Source organism: Peromyscus californicus, unplaced genomic scaffold (assembly GCF_007827085.1).
Source record: "Peromyscus californicus insignis strain IS unplaced genomic scaffold, ASM782708v3 Scaffold_7__1_contigs__length_154581171, whole genome shotgun sequence".
NCBI lineage: Eukaryota > Metazoa > Chordata > Mammalia > Rodentia > Cricetidae > Peromyscus > Peromyscus californicus.
This window is the reverse complement of record NW_026294595.1, coordinates 65037445-65060805: the sequence shown is the minus strand read 5'-3', so window position 1 is coordinate 65060805 and position 23361 is coordinate 65037445. Positions and strand designations below refer to the sequence as shown.

General features: G+C 34.5%; 2 protein-coding genes across 2 annotated transcripts; both read left to right on the top strand.

The window, feature by feature from the left end:
• Positions 1 to 6359: 6359 nt before the first annotated feature.
• Positions 6360 to 7295, top strand: LOC128101682 (olfactory receptor 4C15-like). The gene has a single exon (XM_052724999.1). The coding sequence runs from the start codon at positions 6360 to 6362 to the stop codon at positions 7293 to 7295; it is 936 nt and encodes a 311-aa protein (XP_052580959.1).
• A 6405-nt stretch (positions 7296 to 13700) lies between these two features.
• Positions 13701 to 14636, top strand: LOC128101694 (olfactory receptor 4C15-like). The gene has a single exon (XM_052725010.1). It carries the CDS (start codon positions 13701 to 13703, stop codon positions 14634 to 14636), a length of 936 nt encoding a protein of 311 aa, XP_052580970.1.
• The last annotated feature ends 8725 nt before the right edge of the window (positions 14637 to 23361 follow it).

The following is a 23361-nucleotide window of genomic DNA, read 5'->3' as shown; positions in this document are numbered from 1 at the left end:
AATACAAATATACAAAAATATACACACAAATATACAGTAAATAGTAATAGCCCACAATACACAAAGAAAAATATAACTGCTCACATGTCCATAAAAAGCAGTCTTCAGATTGTAAATTTTTTCCAGCCCTCTTTCCTCCCTTCCCATCCTACATACTCCACTTCTCCTCCTCCTCCTCTTTGTCTGTCATCTCTCTCCTGTATTTCTCCTGTCTCTCTCTCTCTCTCTCTCTCTCTCTCTCTCTCTCTCTCTCTCTCTCTCTCTCTCTCTCTCTCACTCACTCACTCACTCTCTCTCTCTCACTCTCTCCTCTGTTGTCTGTCATTCTGGGAAATTCTTAGTTCTCTGCTTTCCTGTCCTCTGATGATTATGCATTTCTTCAAACTTAATGTAAGCAATCATTATTTCACATTTCCACGTTTCTGTTGAAACCACATAATGTGTAACAGCACCAAATCCTGTGTTTCTGTTATCCATGCAATCATACTTTACTTTTTTCAATATACATGATTATGAATGTATTATGTATACTCACCATTTTGATATTTGTATGTAAAGGTAGTATGCTTTGAGTTTTTGTAAAGGATGCTGATACAGGTTTATGGCAGGCTGAAGTTATGTTAAACTCTATACAATATTTATATATACTATATATTTATACAATATATAATATATACATATACTATGTCCACAACCTAACACTAAAACAGGGCACAAGAAATAACATTATGTTCAAAGTTACCTATGTTACAAAATGAAGACACTCCTGATTAATGTCTACTTAAGTTTCCCTAAGCATTAGTTTTTTGCCTCAGAACTCTTCTAGAAAAATCTAAATTGAAGCTTTGAACTGCTTTAGGACTGGTAGTCTGGCTTGATAATTCTTCCAAAATGAGCTGATTCACCAAGTCATCAAAGAGGAGTTTCAGAAATCCATTAGGAAGAATAGGAGAGGAAACAGAGAAAAGTGCTTTCTCCAATGTTTCAAAAATAGTAAGATAAGAAAGTTGAGACATTTAGGGACAATAGCAGATCAACACTGAGGGAAGAAAAAGAGGATTAGTTGTTTTTGGAGAGCATCTATTCCAGAGAGCTGTGGAAAGAAATTTCTATTGAGACACAGACAAGTAATACATCTTTTATTGATAGCTAATAATCATAGATAAATATATGGTGGATTTATGGACTTAAATAACAATTTCAACTAAGATTTGAATTCATGACTATCATTTGTTATAACATTGTTTATTTTTTGAAATACATTTCAAAACAATCACCTATAATAATAACATTTCAGCTCATCCTTCTGATATTTTTGGATTTTACAGACATTTTATATTAACAAAGAAATTCTGTTCCTTGTAGATATACTGGTGCTACAATTCGCCTTGCTGCTAAGATAGTGGGCCATGTGGATAGTTGGGCCCAGGCAGACAAACTTCTTAAAGTTATTGCTCAAGGAGATGACTAATGGCATCCTGTATAGCTCTAGAATTTTCAAGACTATAGCTATTAGAGAAAAGAAAATCATGGACTCTTTTTCCTCTCTTTCAGGTACACAAGCATTGCCTATAGAAAAGGTGATGTCAGTATTCACAAGTTCCTTTTCACTTAGAGTTTATAGAATATGATGATAAAAGCTATGAAGTTGGCTGAGTGTGATGTCACATGTTTATAATCCTCGTACTTTGGAGGTTGAGGCACAAAAATCAGGAGTTTAAATTCATTCAAGCTATCTGGTAAGTTTGAGTCCAACCTGGCCTCTCTAGGACCATGTCAATTCTCATGAAAATAAACAGAAAAACCCTATCAACTTTTTTTATAATGAAGTAGAGAGCTTGGGATGAGGTACTACATTCAATAATACATGGCTATTTTGACATCAAGCTGTTTTGCTACCTATTTTCAAAATATTTTTCTATTCTTTGAGAATTTTATATATATAAACAATATATTGTGATCCTATCCTGCTTCCCCTATGCTCCCTAGATTCTCAAAGAGCAGAAAGTGAACAATTTTTAAATTTCTAGTTTACTTCCAGAATATCACTATCTTTGATTCACTTGATATGGCCACACAGCTTTACTGTATGCATTTGTCAAGAAAGTGAAGAAAAAAATGAAAATATTTGTCTCATCTAAATAACAGAGTTTATTTGTGTTTAGATTAATTTTCAATTATTATTCTTTTTATAGAAAAAATTCCAATTTACAGTAAAATTCAATTTAACACCTCATGTTAATCATCTCCTAAATGATGTAAAATCATAACCCTTGTGATCACAACTACAAAATAGTCTCCATTTTGTATATTTTGTTAGAAAAATGATAGTGCCATTTTAGTTGAAACTAATCTTAATTAGAATGTAAAAAAAGATGCTAAGATTTACCTAATTTTAAAATTAACATTGAACCTGTGTACTTTGGAACATGTCACTCAGGACGTTTTTTCTTTCTGTAGTATGGTCTTTCTATTCTACCATTAATTATTCAGAACCTTAGAAAGTGCTGTGGGTTGAAACCATCATATCTTGCAACTATGAAATCAAGTATTTTGCCTTGTGAATAAATATAAAGAAAATTACTTAACAGCTTGTGGGAGCCTGTGGGAGTCCAGCTCTAACCTGTTCTCACCTATTGAAGGGTTCTTAGGAGGAGGAGAGAAGAATGAGAAAATATCAGATAGAAAGATAGACCTAGACCACGAGGAGAAAGACAGAGACACGGGATAGCTTTAGGAGGACCCTGGGTCAATACCCAACAGCCCAGAACTTTATTCAAAAGAGCTTTTTATACTATGCCAAAGGGAGAGGCAAAAGGCCTCCCCCTTACAAGATCAAAGCACACCTTACAGCCAAGTGTAGACCCTTCCAAACTCCTAGTAAGCACGCTCTTGGCCAAATCATCCTATTATGCAGCGCTGTTGGGTGAAGAAAGCTCATAGTCTCTGGCCCTGAGTAGTTTGTGCCTCCACAACAGCTTCGGCTATGCAAAGCAAGAGTTGTATCTAAAACTGAATTCTCTGGTACATGTTGTCTAGTGTTACTTATTCTTAGTCCTTAACATTTCTGCCTATAATTTTTGGTTCTATAATTATTATTATTGTTTATTTTTAAAATGTGCACTGCTGTTTTGCCATGATTGTCTGGTACCCTAGAACTGGAGTTACAGACAGTTGTGAGCTATCATGTGGGTGCTGGGGATTGAACCCCATTCCTCTTGAAGAGCAGTCAGTATTCTTAACCACTGAGCCATCTCTCTAGTCCTCCTCCAATAAGTATTTTTATATGATTACCATAAAAATCTTTGATACTTCTTTCTATTAAAATTTTCTGTTCTAGTGAAATACATGAATTAATTACCATGAGTGATATTTTGGCATTTTCATTTGATCTTATGCATCAACCTTGGAGAGGAGCAAGCAGGATGTTTATGAATGAGGTGTTTTAGAGTAAATTCATATAGATTTCAAATCATCTATATTGCCAAACTATACTACCTGAAGAAAGTCATATTGTATTAATTACTGGCAAGTACTTAAACCTCAGGAGTCTAAGTTTTATTCAAAGAGTAGTTTCTTCTTTAGATATATGCTGCCACCAGTTTTCATGTTACCCGACTAGCCCCTTCCTTCTGATTCTTCACCATCTATTATTCTGTTATCTTGATCCAGATACCTTTCCCACATGAAGAAGGTAATAACATTGTTTAACCTTCACTGAAAGAGGGAGATGGCGGAAAAACAATGCTACTCTGAAGTTTTCACTGAGGAATACAAATTCTGTCTTTACCCAGTTGACTCTGGGGAGACCTCCTGGGTGTTAGTGCCTGGGTCTCTTAAGATCCCAGATTAATCATCTACTCTTTGTTATCTTAACAATTTCATTATAAAATTTGACAAAAATAAAATAGAATTGATAACCTTTGCAAATACTTTTGACTACTGGGTGAGTCTTGAAGCTCACATAGCTTATAGTCTCACTAATTTCATTTAGTTTTCATGACAGCAGACTGATTTTTTTATAAAGTTCTGGACACATTTTATAATGATGAATTTAAAGTAAAATTTCAACATTTTGAAAACACACAACAGACAGAATTTTCCTTAAAGAAGTGTAGATCAATTTTTTTTTATGTTGAAACACCCTTCATCGTTGTAAAAAAAAAATCCACTTTTCTATTTTAATAAAAAGGAAAAAAAAGAAAAAGGTTATAACTAACAAAAGAAAAACTATATACAAAAGTACAATGACTATATACAATATATACAAGTAATAAATGTCTAAACAATGTCTAGTCCATTTGTATTTGACAAATTCAGAGAAAATAATTTCATTATCTATCCTATTTTGTTAAGTCCAAAATGTATCTAATTCACTTTCTATCCTAATTAATCTTCAACTATAACTAACTAACCTTCAACTATAACTAACTAATCTTCAACTCCCTCAGAGACCCAAGAAGGAAATAATATTAGCTAACAAAAATAAAAACAGAAAGTGCATGCAAGCAACTTCCAAAAAATTTGTGAGTTGACAGAAACAGCCAGCTGCCTGGACAGTCACCTGAGGTTTCTCCACAGTGTTGGGGCATCATCTTCAGCCTATAGGCTTAGCATATCTGACAGACTCATTTGTGAAGTAGGATGTACACAAGGTCGACAGTTCAACCTCACATTGGGTGAGAGCAGTCCATGTACCAGAAACACCTGAATTCCACTAGTGTCATGTCATGATTCAGGATTTTAAATAGAAAAGGGGAAAAAAAAAAAAAATTTCCAAAACCAAACAATTTGCAAGTTTCATATCATCTGTTGCACCAATATGCCATTTAAAAATACTATATCATTCCTTAATTTGATAAAACTTTACTAGGCAGAATTTGTAAGCCAAACTATCAACAATGTGTTTGTGTGTCTATAAATATATGAATAAATTCATGAAGACTGTATGTGGGATATGCTACAATTCATGTTTTTAGGCGTTCTCTAGGAGTCTTGGGATATATCCATCATGACTAAGGAGCTCCTTCAGTAACACACACCAAGCAGAAATAGTAAAAACAAAAATTAAAATTGTGTATGTAAAGAACTACCTAGAAAAGATGAATAACTAAGGCATAAATTAGTGGTAAAATCATAATTTTAAGTCTATCAAAAAGTAATAAAATGATGGAAATTATGTAATAAAAGAAAGTAAAGATGTATTGATATTTTATAATAGTTTCAGAAAAAATGGATAGAAATGGAAAAAATTGTTACTTTAATGATCATATAAAATTTATGAACTGAAAAATGCCAAAGACTGTTCAGTGTAATGTATCAACATTGTTCATTATTGTACTAGATACAAGATAAAATAATGCTAGCCAAGAGAAATCATGTAAAATATTTTACTATCTAGTTTATGTTTTAAAGGCCTCACAAAGCTAAAATTGGAAAACTTAATCGTTTGGGAGAAAAAAAAACTAGTCAGAAAACTTTGCAATCATAATCAATCGACTACACACAGACCTCTGCAAACATCCTTCATAATCAATAAAAGTAGTGAAATGCAATAGTATTAGGACAAGGATTTTCAGTATCATCAATATGATGTAATGTTGTGTTATTATACACTTGAGCAATGCATAAGAAAAGAGCATATGGAAGAGCTCCTGGGTAAGAAATGGGACTGCTATGTTCTCATTCTGTAAATACCACACAGAAAACTCACACAATGAAACAACAGAATTTACCAAATTTATATGTGCATTTAAAAATCATCAAAGCTCTATATTAAGAAGACCTAAATTGATGAAATCTTTCTAAATAAAATTTATAAATGTTCTTTAAAAAAAAAAAAAAAAAAAAAAAAAAAAAAATCCACAGTACAGCCAGATTTTCAAGTGAACAATTTGTCACTTCTCTTGTTGATAGCTAAGGTAGAATTCTGATTAATCACTAATGATTAGTCAAACTGGACTAATTCATATGATGTCGGCAGTATTATTAAGTTATCCTTTGTTCATATCTAGAATACAGTTTCTAAATGCTTTTCAACATTTCACTTCAAAATTACTAAGATAATGATACAAAATGACTGTTCCCAGGTACATTATTTCTCTCCTCCAGCAGAGAGCAGATTCTTTAATCCCAGTTTAAAATGTCTCTATTCTAAGGTATTCAAAATTTTATCCTGACTTCAATTTTGCACGCTATATAACTATACACTTTACAAATGTGTTTGTAATAGTAATAAAATAAATCACGGTAATTTTGCATAAATGCACACCAACTTCTATAAATTGTATTAAGTATTTGTTTTTTTCATAATTGTAGATGTACTTGAACACATCTTACTTTCTCATTATCTTGTGATCATGGAAAACCAGAGCTGTGTCACTGAGTTCATATTCCTGGGCCTTTTACAGAACTCAAAAGTTGAGAAAATATTGTTTGTTTTATTTTCTTTGATTTACCTTGCAACTATTGGGGGCAATATGATAATTGTGTTGACCATTATCTACAGCCCTGCACTGCTGGGTTCTGCCATGTACTTCTTCTTGATATTCCTGTCCATACTGGATGCATGTACTTCTTCTACTGTCACACCCAAGATGATTGTAGACTTCTTCTATGAGAGGAAGAGCATCTCCTTTGAAAGTTGCATGACACAACTGTTTGCTGTCCACTTCTTCACTGGGGTAGAGGTGATTGTCCTGTCAGCCATGGCCTATGACCGCTATGTGGCCATTTGCAAGCCTCTTCACTACTCTTCCATCATGAACCGGAGTCTCTGTGGACATCTTGTGGTAGTTGCCTGGGCAGGAGGATTCTTGCATTCCATTATACAAATCATCTTCACTTTGCAGTTGCCCTTCTGTGGACCCAATGTCATTGATCATTACATGTGTGACTTGTTCCCATTACTGAAGCTTGCATGTACTGACACACACATATTTGCTATTTTGGTGTTTGCCAACAGTGGGTCTATCTGCATCATTATTTTTTCCTTATTGCTTGTCTCCTACAGTGTCATCTTGTTCTCTCTGAGAGCCCACAGCTCTGAAGGGAAATTTAAAGCTCTCTCCACCTGTGGATCTCACATTACTGTTGTGGTTTTGTTCTTTGTCCCATGCATATTAACATATGCAAGACCAATATCTGCATTCTCCTTTGAGAAAAATGCTGTTGTATTTACCACAGTCTTGACACCATTGCTCAATCCTATGGTTTACACTTTTAGGAATAAGGAAATGAAGAGTGCCATCAGGAAAATGTGGAAGAAATTAATAGTGGTTTCTGACAAATATTAAATATTACCCTTACTTAGTTGTGGAAATGGATCAGTGGGTAAGAGTACTTCATGCTGTGCTGAGAGAAGGACATCCATTCTGATTTCCAGCACCCATGTCAGAAGCCAGGCATCATAGGGCCCCTTAATTTAATGTTGGTTCAACAGTTATAAATAGATACCAGAAATTCAGAGGGCTGTTAATCTACTCAAACACAGAAATCTAAAATTTCATTCCAGAACTTTCCCCAAGGCAATCAGGTAATGTACAACAGATGAACATAGTCAATGTGGTCTTATTTATTTGCATATATGTGTGCAAGCACAAACAGCATACTCTCCCTCTTGTGTACAAACATATATGCTACCCACTCACCCATTCATTCATCCCCATACGAACATCAAGAAAAATGGGCACACTTCAAAGATAATGGAATGATAAAGAAGTCAATATTTACCCACAGAGGTACTATGTTATTTAGGTATTATATTTAAGGAAATAACAATATTCCGTAGAGGGTCCTTCAATGTTTTAGGTGAATATTTTTGAGATTATAATTAAATACATTATTTCTCCTCTATCTTTTATACCTTCAAACTATCCCACATAAACCTCATTGCTCTCTTTCACAGTTATGGCCTTTTTCACTAATTGTTACTATGTGTATATATATATATATATATATATATATATATATATATATATATATATATATATATATATATATATATATATATATATATATATATTCCTACATATAACTGCTTCAGTCTGTATAATGTTACTCATATGTATGTTTTCAGGGCTGAGCTTTTGATATTGGATAACTAATAGGCATACTTTTTTCTGAAGACTATTTTCCCCCAGTGGTGATACACACTGGTAGGATGTGCTGAAGAGGCAGAGGCAGGAGGATCCTGAGATACCTCTTTTTGAGATTACATATTTATAATGAATTAACTACTTAATATTGTGACATAGCAACACTAGTTCATGTGACAATAAAATTACAACTTTATACTCTCATAAATCTAATGAATATTGGAAGAAATTTAAGTATTAAAATGCTTACCATTTAAACAATGTCAATAATATGAAAGTAGTTTGATAACCTGAATATGTATTGAAATGAGGAAAAATATGAAAATTTTTGCAAGGGAAGAATAAGATTCTAAGTAACATTGTGACACATCATATCCAGCAAATGTATCAAAAGAAACATGAATATGAGCTGAATTCTGGATGTTTCTGTATCATTTGACTTCATTTTTAAATTAGTTCCATTCATGTCAAGTAGAATACTTGAGTAAGTTATCTGATTTCTTGACAAATAAGTATGAGTAGACTGTCTTGAGTTTCTCTTAGGTGATGTCACTAACTCATCCCAATGAGCTCTGTGACCTAATTCCATAGGGAAAATCCCATAAAATCTCCCTCATACAAAGGCAGGCATTGGGCATCCCTTTACTTGCCAATATGTTGACAACATATTTCTCTCACTTTTTACAAGGAAAATAAAACCCAGAGAAACTAGATTCAAGATTAGTTTTCATAAATGTCATATATTTCAAATACTTGAGTGATTTTATCATTCTAAATTTTCTGTATGTAATGTATATATATATATATGATTATGAAGATCATTGAGATTTAAGCATATTATATATCACTTATGTTAACTATGTGTAGGTTGTCAAATTGAATTTTCAGGAAAATAATTTAATGCAGCATGCTTCCTCTTCAGTAGGACTGACAGGCCAATTAAATATTAACGGCAAAGCTACTAAATACTCATAGTTTACATACTATACATATTATATACATAAAATACCAAAGTATTAGAGCCGGCAGAAGTTACATGACATTGTATTGCATTTCCATTGGAGAGTGTATAATAATTAAGATCTAGATCAAACAATATCTGAATAAAGTGCGTAATATCAATATCAGACTAAATGTATAATAGAAGTTTAGACATTTTGGGTTGATTTGCCTACATAATCTCTGTCATCAGACTCCAAGGAAAAGCATCTTCTTGATGTTCTTGCCCCACAAGAGAGGATATTTTTCCCCAAGATTTTTCATTTGTCCCCAAGAATTATCTTAGAAAATGAACACCCAATATCAGTGGATCAACTGATTCATGTAGCTGCTGATCCAATGTTTAAAATAAAATCATGAAATAGATTATTTTCATTATTGTATACTATTCAAAGCAGATTTATTTTGTTCCGTCACATATCAATATCAAATGTTTTCCTTTTATTATTTTAATTCAAAATATTCAGTTGTAGATTCTGGTAAATTTCCACTTTTCTCTTGCTGTATCTCCAAAAAGAGTCCATGTTCCTTTCAACCCCAGATTATCTATGCATGTTTCTTATTTCTCTATTCCCTTTCACCCAGTTCCTGTCCATATCAAAGCCTTGAAGACAGCAGCATAAAAGCTTATGAAGAAGTTCAGTGACATAGGGGAGAATCTACTACTTTTTTTTTTCTTGAATAGACATGATGGCAGCCTTCTATACATTTGTGTTTGTATCCCCAGTGCACTTCTTATCCTAGTGTAGAATAGCTTCTTTTTGCAGTGTGTGATGCTTAATGCAAAGAACTATACAGCTTCCAAGTGCAGAGGTTAAGTGACTGTTTAGTGCTCATCCTAAATGGGACAGCTATATGATCCCCTCCCTAGATCCAGGATATATCTTGGAAAAGAAGACAGGAATATCATAAGAACTTGAGGATGATGAAGATTTCACTGAAACATGGTCTTCAGGAAATGGTATGATCATTTCAATCATAAAAAAATCAACACCTATTGATTCTTGCACTGGACTGGCACAAGTTCCATCATGTATAGGGAAGGGAGTCATGAAACGCCATGTCTCACTGAGGAGCCACTGACAATTAAATGTCCCTGGTTAAAGAGTACCATTTCTTTAAGCATGTAGCCCCAGGAATGGTGTTTATGATCCATCAAATAATCTGCAATCCATCAACCTTAAAGTCAGTGGGTAAGAATCGATAGAATCATATATAGTAGGAGGCATATTTGGGAAGAAGAAAGGGATCAGCATAATTGGAATGGCCATAAGAAAGTATACTGTGCAGTCAATGTGGTCACCGAACTCACCGAACACTGCACAAACACCCACATAGATATGCACGCATATATATGGTACATATGCATATATATGTACATATATAGACGAACTTGTCAAAAAACAAAAACAAAAATGCTCTTAAATGAGTATTTTTATTAATGTATATATTCTTGCATATTTATATATGAAATGCTTTTCTTTAATCAACAGTCCTTGCTAATGTTTCACAGAACAGTAGATATTATACAGATTGTTTGATAAATTCCTTGAAACAGAACTCAGATCTTATCATGGTTTGTGAGAATGTGAGCATTTTACCTAAATTATACACAAAGACATTACAATCTATTCAATATACAGCAATTTCCTAATCCTGAAAGTGAAAATGTTTCATACAGAACCAGCCCTCAAGTTTCTAAAAACTTTGAAAGGGAATGAAAACATTACAAACTCTCAAGTGAAAAAGTGAACAAAGTTATGTCTCAGATATTCTTGGAGCCAGAAATTGTTCAAACCCTATGGGAGCTGTGAGGAAGTCTCACAGGTAGATGACCTCTCACGGAATACCTGTTAATTGCAATTGCAGTTAGGGAGTGGATTTGGCTCCTTCATTTTTCTTTTATTACTAAATCATGTTGACAAAGGCATGAGGGAAGCACTTGTGATCTCCGCTACCTTCACTGCCAGACCTGGTCTGTTCTTTCTGTGTGGAAGGAAAAGTTGGCTAAAACATAGCATTTTGGTCACCATTACATGAACTGATTTCAGTAGAAACACGGTCAACACAAGGTGAGACTCAGAGGCACATTTCTGCATTTATGGAGATGTTTTTAAATTGTGATAAAACACTTTAAATTTGCATTCTGTAGTCAGGCTACTGTGTGTTTAATGCAATAATCGACTTTTTAGTTCATAATTGTGTTCTTGAAATTTTCTGTCAACTGTGATGCATAGATTCCTTATCTTAATGAGGATTTTTATAGTCAAAGTTAGGGTACACAGAAGTGAATGAAATAATACTCTAAACACCAGAAAATAGCTGTTTAAAATAATAACTCCTCAAGTTCCCAATGAATTAGTTGTTAGTGTGCAAAGTCCTTTCTTCCCTCCTTCCTTCTTTCTTTCCCTCAGCCCTCTGTTCCTTCCTCCCTTTCCTTCTTGCTTTCTTACTTCATAGGCTGTTTATTCTCTCCCTTCTTATCTGTTTCCTCAATTTATTGAAATGAAAATTATTTTCAACTTGTCATCTTCAAATTGAAGCCAAATAATCTAGGAGGCAGCATGTTTTTCTGTACAGTGTCCAACAAAACTTTACCATTTTATTAAAACATACTCACACACTACTCTATTCAGCATTCTAATGCTTGAATTAAAAGTAGCATGCTTTGATGTTTGTGAAAAACACTGATACAGTGTCATGACAGAAAAACTGCTGCTAAGCTCTATACAACATTGAAAATCAATATAAAATGTTTTATTTGCACAACTACATACTAAGGCAGGGCACAGGAAAGGACATTATGGTCAGAATAATTAACCTCATAAAGTGAAGTTGTCTGATTTAAGTTCCTCTCATCCACTTAATTGTCTCTCAGTATTAGGATTCTACCTCTGAACTAATTAGGAAATTAAGTGGTTAATGCACTGAACTGCTTGAGTGGTAGTAGTCATGGACTGGCATGGTGACTCACGCCTTTAATCACAGAAAGCAAGCCCAGGGAGTGATGGTAGAAAGTAGAAAGGTATATAAGGCGTGAGGACCAGAAACTAGAAGCATTTTGGCTGGTTAAGCATTTGGCTGGTTAAGCTTTTAGGTTTTGAGCAGCACAGTTCAGCTGAGAGCCGTTTGGATATGAGGACACAGAGGCTTCAATCTGAGAAAACAAGATTAGCTGAGAAGTTGGCCAGGTGAGGTTAGCAGTGGCTTGTTCTGTCTCTCTGATCTTCCAGTGTTCACCCCAATACTTGGCTCCGGGTTTGTTTCATTAATAAAGACTCTTTAAGATTCATGCTACAGTTGAGTTTTTTACACTGTATATAATCAAATGTGATAACTCCCATTTCTTTCCAGTTCCTCCTATCAACAGCAAAGACCTCCTCTCTTCCTCATTTTTTTTTGTTGTTGTTGAACCCACTAAATCAGTACTGCTCCTATGGGTATGGTGCTTTTCAGTGGAATACTGGAAACCTACTAGTGGCCCTATCCTCAAGAGAGTGATTTTCCCTCCTCAGGAACAATCCATTGTCAATTGTAAGCAACTTCAGAGGATAGATTTACTCACATGTAAAATTTGTTTGTTACCACTACATGATAGTCCATAATGTCATCTTTTTTTTTCTTTTCCATATAGACATATTGTTTCGTACTCACTTTTTGGTATATGCATATATATGTACACATATGAAGTTAACAAGTATATATATGATTATGTGCATGTAAATAATCACAGAATACATTTCTGTTGTGCATATAAAAGAAGAAACTTATAAAATTTAAAGCTGTATTTATATCGTAAAAATGAATTCAGGTTGTAGAATATATACATAGATGTTTTATGAAAGAGTTTTCTATTGGAAAGAGTTTTCAAATGAATGAATTACTTATAGCCTTTTAGGGGCATGTTAATGTGAGTCTTATTTAGACATTTCCAACTTGAGCCTCCTCTTAATATTTGGGGATATGAAGGTAAATTGTTTATTAACATGTTTTATAGTAAATTCATATGAATTTCAAAACATATGTTGTACCTTTACTCAACCAAACTGTCAGTTGTATACATAATTGGTAAATAATTTAGTCTGAAGACTAGAAATTATATTCAACAAGTTATTTCTCTATTTTCATCTCTGTGATTGTCACTAACTTTCATTTGTAGGTCATTGATCCATTGGCTTCTATTCCTTCTTCATCTACCCTTTTGCCTTATCAAGATTCCTCACTCGTACAAAACAAAGTAATAGATTCTTTAACGACTGTATAGAGAAGTAGACTGTGGAAAATCAATCAGTATTCTGAAGTTCTCATTGATATAAAATATCTTAACCATCATCCTCTTCAGTCTTTTAAGTGGTTATGTGTGCTGTCACCTGTGTCTCCAAAGTCTCAAAATTAATAATCTTTTTGTTTGTTTGATCTTAATATCTTTTGCAAAAATAAAATAACAATATTATCTCCTGCCACATACTGTTCACAAGAAAGTTGAGTACTTAGCATTTTTGCATTATTTTATTTGTTGATGATAATATTAAAAATATAAAGAAAAAATTTTCATAATTGCAGGTTTATACGAATGCATTTATTTTGTGCTTTTTCTCAAGGATCATGATGAATCAGAGCTTTGTCACTGAGTTCATACTTCTGGGACTTTCACAGAACCCAAAAGTTGAGAAAGTATTATTTGTTTTATTTTTGTTCATTTACCTTGCAACTATTGGGGGCAATATGATAATTGTGGTAACAATTGTTTGCAGTCCCACACTCTTTGGTATCCCCATGTACTTCTTTTTGTCTTTTCTATCTTTCCTAGATGCATGTATTTCTTCTGTAATTACACCCAAGATGATAATAGACTTCTTCTATGAGAGGAAGATTATCTCCTTTGAATGTTGCATGACACAACTGTTTGTTAGTCACTTCTTCGCTGGGGCAGAAGTGATTGTCCTATCAGCCATGGCCTATGACCGCTATGTGGCCATTTGCAAGCCCCTTCACTATTCTTCCATCATGAACAGGAGGGTGTGTGGCATTCTGGTGGGAGTAGCCTGGGCAGGAGGCTTCTTGCATTCTATCATACAAATGATCTTCACTTTGCAGCTGCCCTTCTGTGGACCCAATGTCATGGATCATATTATATGTGACTTGTTCCCATTACTAAAGCTCGCCTGCACTGACACACATATTTTTGTCATTTTAGTGTTTGCCAACAGTGGGTCTATCTGCATCATCATTTTTTCTTTATTGCTTGTTTCTTATGGTGTCATCTTGTTTTCTCTGAGATCTCACAGCTCTGAAGGGCGGCATAAAGCTCTCTCCACCTGTGGATCCCACATTACAGTTGTGCTTTTGTTCTTTGTCCCATGTATATTAATATATGCACGAAATACTTCTGCATTATCTTTTGAAAAGAATGTGTTAATATTTTCTGAAGTCCTGACACCATTGCTGAATCCTATAGTTTACACTTTTAGGAATAAAGAAATGAAGAATTCCATCAGGAAAATGTGGAGAAAATTGTTTAATATTTCTGGTAATCATTAAATCATCAGGATAGGGATATGGCGCAATTTTGTTATAGAACTTGGTGTGTGTTCATGAGGACCTGAGTTGGGATCTTGATGTGCCTTTCCATCTTGATGTGAATTTCTGATTCCAGTATAGTTAAGGCAGGTCTTGGGCATCAATTTTAATATTAGCACCAACTTAAGAGTTCATGCATTTAGATTACTTAAGACACTGTTTCCCACACCATCAGCTAGGCCTACTCTTTCCACCCCATAAACCTGGATTCTCTGGGTAACTTGCTCCCTTGCTCATAAGTTAATCACTGCTGTCTCCATATATATTCTATACCCTTCATTCTCTGAACCACTGGGAAAGTATAGCTCTGTTTTACCCTATAGGCCTCCTGGCTTTTCATAGATCTCCTCAAAGTGCTTCCACTTTTACCAGCTCCTTCCAGAACTCCGATAAGCATGCTGCTCCTATATTATCTAACTCCCTGGCACTTCCTGGTAGGCTCTGCCCTACAAAATGCAACATCCCAGCCGGGCGGTGGTGGCGCACGCCTTTAATCCCAGCACTCGGGAGGCAGAGACAGGCGGATCTCTGTGAGTTCGAGGCCAGCCTGGACTACCAAGTGAGTCCCAGGAAAGGCACAAAGCTACTCAGAGAAACCCTGTCTCGAAAAAAAACCAAAAAAAAAAAAAAAAAATGCAACATCCCAACAATGCCTACTGTAAGTCAGGGATACAGAAATTGTTAGTGTCTGGTGATTCACATTTATTTAACAAATGTCAGCAGATATAGGCTATAATTCAAGTTATTCTTCTGTGTTAGGACACATATGTGAAATTTACATAAAAAGAATATACTTTTTTGTATCTTAAATTTGTAGACTACTGAAATGTTTGGTGCTTCTGGGTATGATTATCCTAATATTTTCAAGAATCATTTAAATTTTTCATGTCCTGTGGTGTTAAATTGATACAAAATAGCTTTCAATGCTTAAAAATACATTGTACCAAACTATTTGGTATTTTCTCTTTCTGAAAGCCTCTAACGCGCAAGTTCAGGATTTTTTTAAATCAAGTTGTTGACTCAATATTCAGTCCTCTTATATTAATCATTCTTTCAAATCACCTCACAAATAGCATGTAAGGAATAAATATCCTTTGATGTCCAGAATCTCCTTTTTCAAAAATTTTAAACTCTGGTTCAAACTAGAAATATAGTCTCATACCTTAATTCCACTTTGTGAAAGGCTTGTTTGGGAAGATTGAGGCAAGTTCCTGGCATGCCTGAGCTAAAGAGAGAGGCAATTGTCAAAATGAGCAGATTTATAAATTCTCAAGATGAATTTTCTTAAAGAGGGGATACCTTAAAACATTCCCACTAATCAAGAACAACTAGTAAGTGTCCACTTTCAGGATATCTATTCATTGTAGTGCTTCATATCTTAGCTAATTCAATAAGACAAGACAAAGAAATAAAAACAGATACAGTGACAGCAGTTTTGATAATCATCTTCACAAAATCTGTAATCATGTAGGAGACAAGCTTCCAGGCACACATGTGAAGGATTTTCTTGATTAGGCTAGCCTCTAAAAACACCAATGAGGGTTCCTGTTGAATAACTTTATTTTTGGAATGTCCACCTGACAAGTGGGAGCTATTCTATTGATTTGTGTCATGAATGCTACAAACAAAAGTAAGCTAGCAAAGCTCGTATATTTATTGCTCTGTTTCCAAATTATGGATGCAGTGTGAGCAGCTGCCTCAACCTCCTGATGTCATAAACACCAACGATGATGGATTGCCCCATGGAACTATGTTCCCCAACATAGTTTTCCTTCATTAGATTGCTGTATTAGGAATTCTGTTGCTGCCATGAATAATGTAATTGATACAAAATTTAGTATAAGGAGTGAGGTTACTGTTCTAATAAATACAATCATAAGTTTCTTAGGCATTCAGAACTGATTTTTGGCTTTAGTGTTAAAGAGTTTGGTACATTAGGCTAGAAAAACCCTAGCATGCCAAAGACAGCATTTCATGGGCTACTATGGTAGGAGCTTAGAAAATAAGAATATTGAGAATGTATGGACAATGAAAACTTTCATCATGAGATTTCAGAATCAATGTAGGACTCTAGTAGAAAAATACACTAGGGGTCATTTGAACGATAATTGGCTGAGGAGTCTGGTTCCATTTTTGCTTCTGTCCTGAGAACTTCACTGATGTTGAATTTTAAAGGAATGTTCAATTTATTTGGTGAGAAGAAACTTCAGAACAGCAGAGTATTAGTCTATGGTTTGGTTCCTTTTTGTTGCACTTGGCCAGGTCCACAAAGAAAGTGAACCAGAATATGGGCGTGTGTGTGTGTGTGTGTGTGTGTGTGTGTGTGTGTGTGTGTGTGTGTGTGACTTGTTATGTGGAAAACATAACAGCAATGTAAGTTTAGAAGACTATGTGTGTGCTGAAAAATGAGTCTAATTATAAAAACTGAAACACTCTATGCTGCACTGTAATAATAGCAAGTATGATTCAAAGGCAAGACCCAATCACTCAAGGGATCCAACTTGTAAAATGTGACCTAATCAAAAAGAAAAAAAAAAAAGAGTAGTAACTAAGAATGAAGCAGAAGGGAAAGCAGAAGGAATTCAGTTCTCCCTGAAAGCATCTGCCTAGGAAGTGGGTTCTTCAGGATTATGACAAGAAAGACAACAAAGCTGCAGACAGTGTCAGACTATGTTGCCACCCCCAGCTGAATGAAGAGTTGGCCTGTCTTTGCGGGATTGGTTTTGTGAGAATGAAAGATATAAGATTTGGAAGAGGACTGTGCAAAGTTGTTGCATTGCTTTTTTAGAGAGGCTGAAGTTAAACCATGTTTGTCAGGGCTAGAGAGTCTATAGAGTCACAGAACTTAACTCCTTGAAGCTGTGAAGGGGATGCCCAAGATACAGTGAAGACCCAAGACTATTATAAATGCGAGAGCCATAGGACATTCTCTACACATCTCTCTGCAGAGAGTGGAACCAACTCATGGGAAAGGCTTCTGGTTATTGGCAGCAGAAGTGAAGAGTGAGGTGTCAGATGATACATCACATGCTCTAGATGCTACAGCACATGGAACTGTAGGATTTTGTGTTCGCTCTTCTGAGTTCTCATTGTACTTTAGACCTGTCATTCCCAAGTTTGACCTCAGACATCACTTCTGGAATGGGAAGGGTTACGCCATGTCACTGTGTGTGTGAAAGTTGTAAGTATATGTTAATTTCATAGAAGCTCAAATTAAGAGCTCCTTTGAGCTTTCCTTTCTTCTGGCTACAGTTCATAGTCCCCAAAGTGCCATATTTGCTTCTGAGGCGGGGGAGAACTCATCAAATGTCTTACTTATCTCTGATCAGTGAGTGTCAGAATATGCAATTGTTGGGTGACATGTGTCTACTGAAGCAATAGTGACTTAACAGTTTGTGGGGTAACAAATAACTTTCAGATATGATTTGAGATATTCTCAAGTGCATATACCTGATACTATAAACTTTAGCAAAAGTCCATGTCTAGTCAAGTAATAGACCCTAGGGGAGAATATTTTTTTTTTCTTTTTCCTAAGTGAACAAGGTGTCAAATTGCCTCTTAAATGATCATATTTTCAACATAAACTATTTAAATTCTCATCTATTGATAGAGGAGCTTCTTTTGGATGTGAGCAGAGGTTAATGCAGAAATTTGTAACTCTTGAAAATACAGAGAATAAATAAATGTTGAATATCCATTAAACCATAAATAAAACACCAACTGTGAATATCTGGATAAAACTTGCATAAGACTAGGCCCTTCAACATCATGGTTAAAAGATGTGTTCATGAGGCCTCACCACTTCATGAGGAGCTACCAACAGCTAAAGGTGGCAAGGTATATCATTTTCTTCAGGTATATATTCATAGGTGAGTTTATGGCTTGTAAGCAATCAGCTATCTATGTTCATATAGGCAGCTATAAATGGAGTAATTAAAATAAATGTCATGACTATAAGAAAAGGAGTGCTTGAAAATGAGAAGGGGATCAGATCTAGAAAATTGAAGGGAGAAAAAGGAATCATTAGGGATGGTCACTATGATAATAATACATTTTATATATATATATATATATATATATATATATATATAATTGTCAAAATTAAGTAAAAGATAGAGAAAATACTTATATGCAATAAATGATATTCCTATCAATGTACATATCTCATATATTTATACATAAAATATTTTTTTTAGTGAGCAAACCTTGACAGTGTTTCCAAAACAATGTATATTTTCCTTTATATTCATTGGTAGACTCCTTATATGGGACACTATGAAAGCAGTGTTAAGAGGGAAATTCATAGCACTAAATGCCCACATAAAGAAGATGGAGAAATCTCACACTAGTGACTTAACAGCACACCTGAAAGCTCTAGAACAAGAAGAAGCAAAGTCTCCCATGAAGAATAGATACCAGGAAATTATCAAAGTGAGAGCTGAAATCAATAAAATAGAAACAAAGAGAACAGTACAAAAAATTAATGAAACAAAGAGTTGGTTCTTTGAGAAAATCAACAAGATAGACAAGCCCTTATCCAAACTAACCAAAAGACAGAGAGAAAAAGCATCCAAATTAACAAAATCAGAAATGAAGAGGGGGACATAACAACAGACATTGAGGAAATCCAGAGAATCATCAGGTCATACTTCAAAAACCTCTACTCCACAAAACTGGAAAATCTAAAAGAAATGGATAATTTTCTGGATAGGTACCACATACCTAAGTTAAATCAAGACCAGATAAACTATTTAAATAGTCCAATAACCCCTAAGGAAATAGAAACAGTCATTAAAAGTCTCCCAACCAAAAAAAGCCCAGGACCAGATGGTTTCAGCGTAGAATTCTAACAGATCTTCAAAGAAGAGTTAATACCATTACTCTTTAAATTGTTCCACACAATAGAAACAGAAGAAACATTACCGAACTCTTTCTATGAGGCTACAATTACCCTGATTCCTAAACCAAACAAGGATACAACAAAGAAAAAGAGCTACAGATCGATCTCCCTCATGAACATCGATGCAAAAATACTCAATAAAATACTGGCAAACAGACTCCAAGAACACATCAAAATAATTATCCACCATGATCAAGTAGGCTTCATCCCAGGGATGCAAAGGTGGTTCAACATACGAAAGTCTGTCAATGTAATACACCATATAAACAAACTGAAAGAAAAAAAAAAAACACATGACCATCTCACTGGATGCAGAAAAGGCATTTGACAAAATCCAACACCCCTTCATGATAAAGGTCTTGGAGCGATCAGGAATACAGGGAACATACCTAAACATAATAAAGGCAATTTACAGCAAGCCAACAGCCAACATCCAATTAAATGGAAAGAAACTCAAAGTGATTCCGCTAAAATCAGGAACGAGGCAAGGCTGTCCACTCTCCCCATACTTATTCAATATAGTACCTGAAGTTCTAGCCAGAGCAATAAGACAACATAAGGAGATTAAGGGGATACAAATTGGAAAGGAAGAAGCCAAGCTCTCCCTATTTGCAGATGACCTGATAGTATACTTGAGTGACCCCAAAGATTCAACTAAGGAACTGATACAGCTTATAAACACCTTCAACAACATAGCCGGATACAAGATCAACTCAAAAGAATCAGTTGCCCTCCTATATACAATTGACAATCAGACTGAGAAGGAAATCAGAGATACATCACCCTTTACAATAGCCACAAATGACATAAAATACCTTGGGGTAACACTAACTAAGCAAGTGAAGGACCTATATGACAAGAACTTTAAATCCCTGAAAAAAGAAATTGAAGAAGATGTCAGAAAATGGAAAGATCTCCCATGCTCATGGATAGGCAGGATTAACACAGTGAAAATGGCAATCTTACCAAAAGACATCTACAGATTCAGTGCAATCCCCATCAAAATACCAACACAATTCTTCACAGACCTGGAAAGAATAATACTCAACTTCATACAGAAATCATTTTATCAAAATTATCCACAGATACTGCATTTAATCTATTATAGTGTGATATTTAGTAAGATGATGACATACAGAAGCAGTTATCTAAAAGAATCCTCCCACAATTAAATAAAAACACAACATAATTTGGATGGACACAGAAGAACTATGAATATACAATTAAGTGAAAAGTTATGTACATGGTGTGTTGGATTCTCATGGGACCAGAAATTTTACAAACCTGAGGGGACTAAGAATTAGTTTCACAGACTCATGTTGTCTCAGGGAACCCTTTTTAAATTTGAGTTGCAGTTGAGCAGGAATTTTGGATCTTTCAGTTTTGTTTTGTTCGGCAATCATGATGAATCCAGACTCAAGAAGCAGAGGTAACATCTTCCACCTTCATTGCCCACTTTCCCTTAGATGTTGAAGGAAGAGCTAAAGCGAAACAGAGACTCTTGGTCACCACTGAATGGACATTTGACCACAAGTAATAAAGGTTGGCCATTCTCAGATTTTTTTTTCACATAGTTGACACATGGTGAGGCTCACGAGGCCCTGGATTTTTCATTATTACGGATGAATTTCAATTTGTGATAAAATTTAGCATTTAGTATAATCATGACCCATTCAATTCATAACTATTCTTGAGAGTAGCAAAAACTCTGGTCCTCAGATTGTTTACCTTTGTAGAGGAGATTGTGTGACTAAAGTCAGTGGTTCAGAAGTGACTAAAATGACACATGAGGAGACCATAGATCAGCACTTCACAATGAACAATTGCTCAAGTTCCTACAGGACTGAAATAACTGTTACAGTGCTAACTCCTTCCCTTCCATCCTCCCTCCTTCCCTCCATTGTCCCTCCGTTCCTTCCTTCCTTCCATCCTCCCTTCTTCCTTCCTTTCCTTCCTTTCTTCCTCCCTTCCACCTTTTCTTCTTTCTTTTCTTCCTTCCTCCTTTCTAAAAATGTTCTATTTCATTCTTACTATATATTTCTCAAGTTTAATAGTATTAAACATTTTGAATGTTTAATCTTCAAGTTGGAACCAAATAATTCAGAAATATGACACAAGTCTTTCTTATCTCTCCAGCAATTCTTTGTTTTTCTAAATTCATGTTAATTTATGTATTAATAGTCTCATAAATTGGATTCAAATCTGGTGTGATATGAGGTTGTTTAAAGAATGCTGGTATTGTAACATGGTAATTGAAAGGCTCCTATACATTTTATAGTTTTTGAAAGTGAATAAACATGCTGTATTTTCACAAATACATATGATCACATAGCACATGGAGGTCACTAATGCTCAAAAAGTGAATCAGGTCACAGAGTAAATTCTTCTGATTTAATCTCGTCCACTTTATTTCCCCTCAGCTTTAGGATCCACTTCAAACATTTCCTGAAAAACTAAGTGTAACTCTGAATGATTTCAGTGCTAGTCTCTTGGCCTGGTCTTTCTCTGAATATAAACTGAATCACCAAGACATCATTCATCAAGTAAGGATGAAAAAAGAGAAAAGTCCTTTCACCTTCATTTCAGAAACCCTAAGATAAGACATATTAAGATATTTAAGGAAATCAGGACAGCAACAATTGGGGAGAGAAAAAGAATCTGAAGAGAATGTATTTTCCACAGGATCATGAAAAGGAATTTTCTAAGCTTTAAAAAAAAGAAAATAAATCTTTTAGTAGAAATGATAATCTTAGATTGCTTTATGGAATTTAGTATATGGAACAATTAAATTATATTATATATAATTTATTATTTAGATTATAATTTATTATTATATGTAATAATAGTATTTGTACAAATTATATTTGAAAGCAATTGTTTATATTGATACCATGCTACTTGTTCCTCTGATAGCTTTGAGTGTTATAACATGTCACAGTCAACAAAGACATCCTATTATCTATAGGTAAATTGGTGCCATAATTAACTTTGCTGCTAAAATGAATGTGAAGGAAATAATGGGCAACACAGATGGTGGATTTAGGGTATTCCCAAAGTCACATCTCAAGGTCACTGCACAGGAGACAGTGGCCACAGTTTCTGCTATGAGAACACAGTCAGATCAGGAATAGATCCATCATTTTAAATGTATGACTTTTGAGCAAAGAGGTCATGGAATATTTAAGGATAACTATAGAGAAAATGGGTTGTTTCCTATATGATAATATGGATTTGAAATCAAAGAGCCTTGAAAGTGGGAAAGTGTTGACTCTACCATATGGCTGTTCACAGAAAGATGATAACCAATCAAAATAGTCAATGTGAGGTAACTTCTTAAGTGAGCTCATTTGTTCCATATTTAGTAATCTGGTGAATCACCTGCAAACCTCATACTGTTTTCAGAATTTTAAAGGAAATTTGATTATGTTGGTTTTAATCTTGGTGTTTGGTTTTAAATGTTTAGCTAAATTAACATTTTTTATTACAAAAATATCTAACTTTCATGTTTACTTGTAGATTATAGAATATATTTAAAATATTTATAAATTAACATATACCTTTCTTCTGCTTAACAGATATATTGCTTCATCTCTGATGTATTCATATTATTAATGTAATGACAGTATCATGCAATAGTTATTTGTAATAGTCTTGTTTACATATCATACCTGTTATGAATATTTTAGATATTTTTCATTTTCCAATATTTTTAATACTGCTTTATATTCTGTTGTATAATTTCCGCATCCTATTTTTAGAGTAAGTTTTGTGTCTAGAGTGCTACAT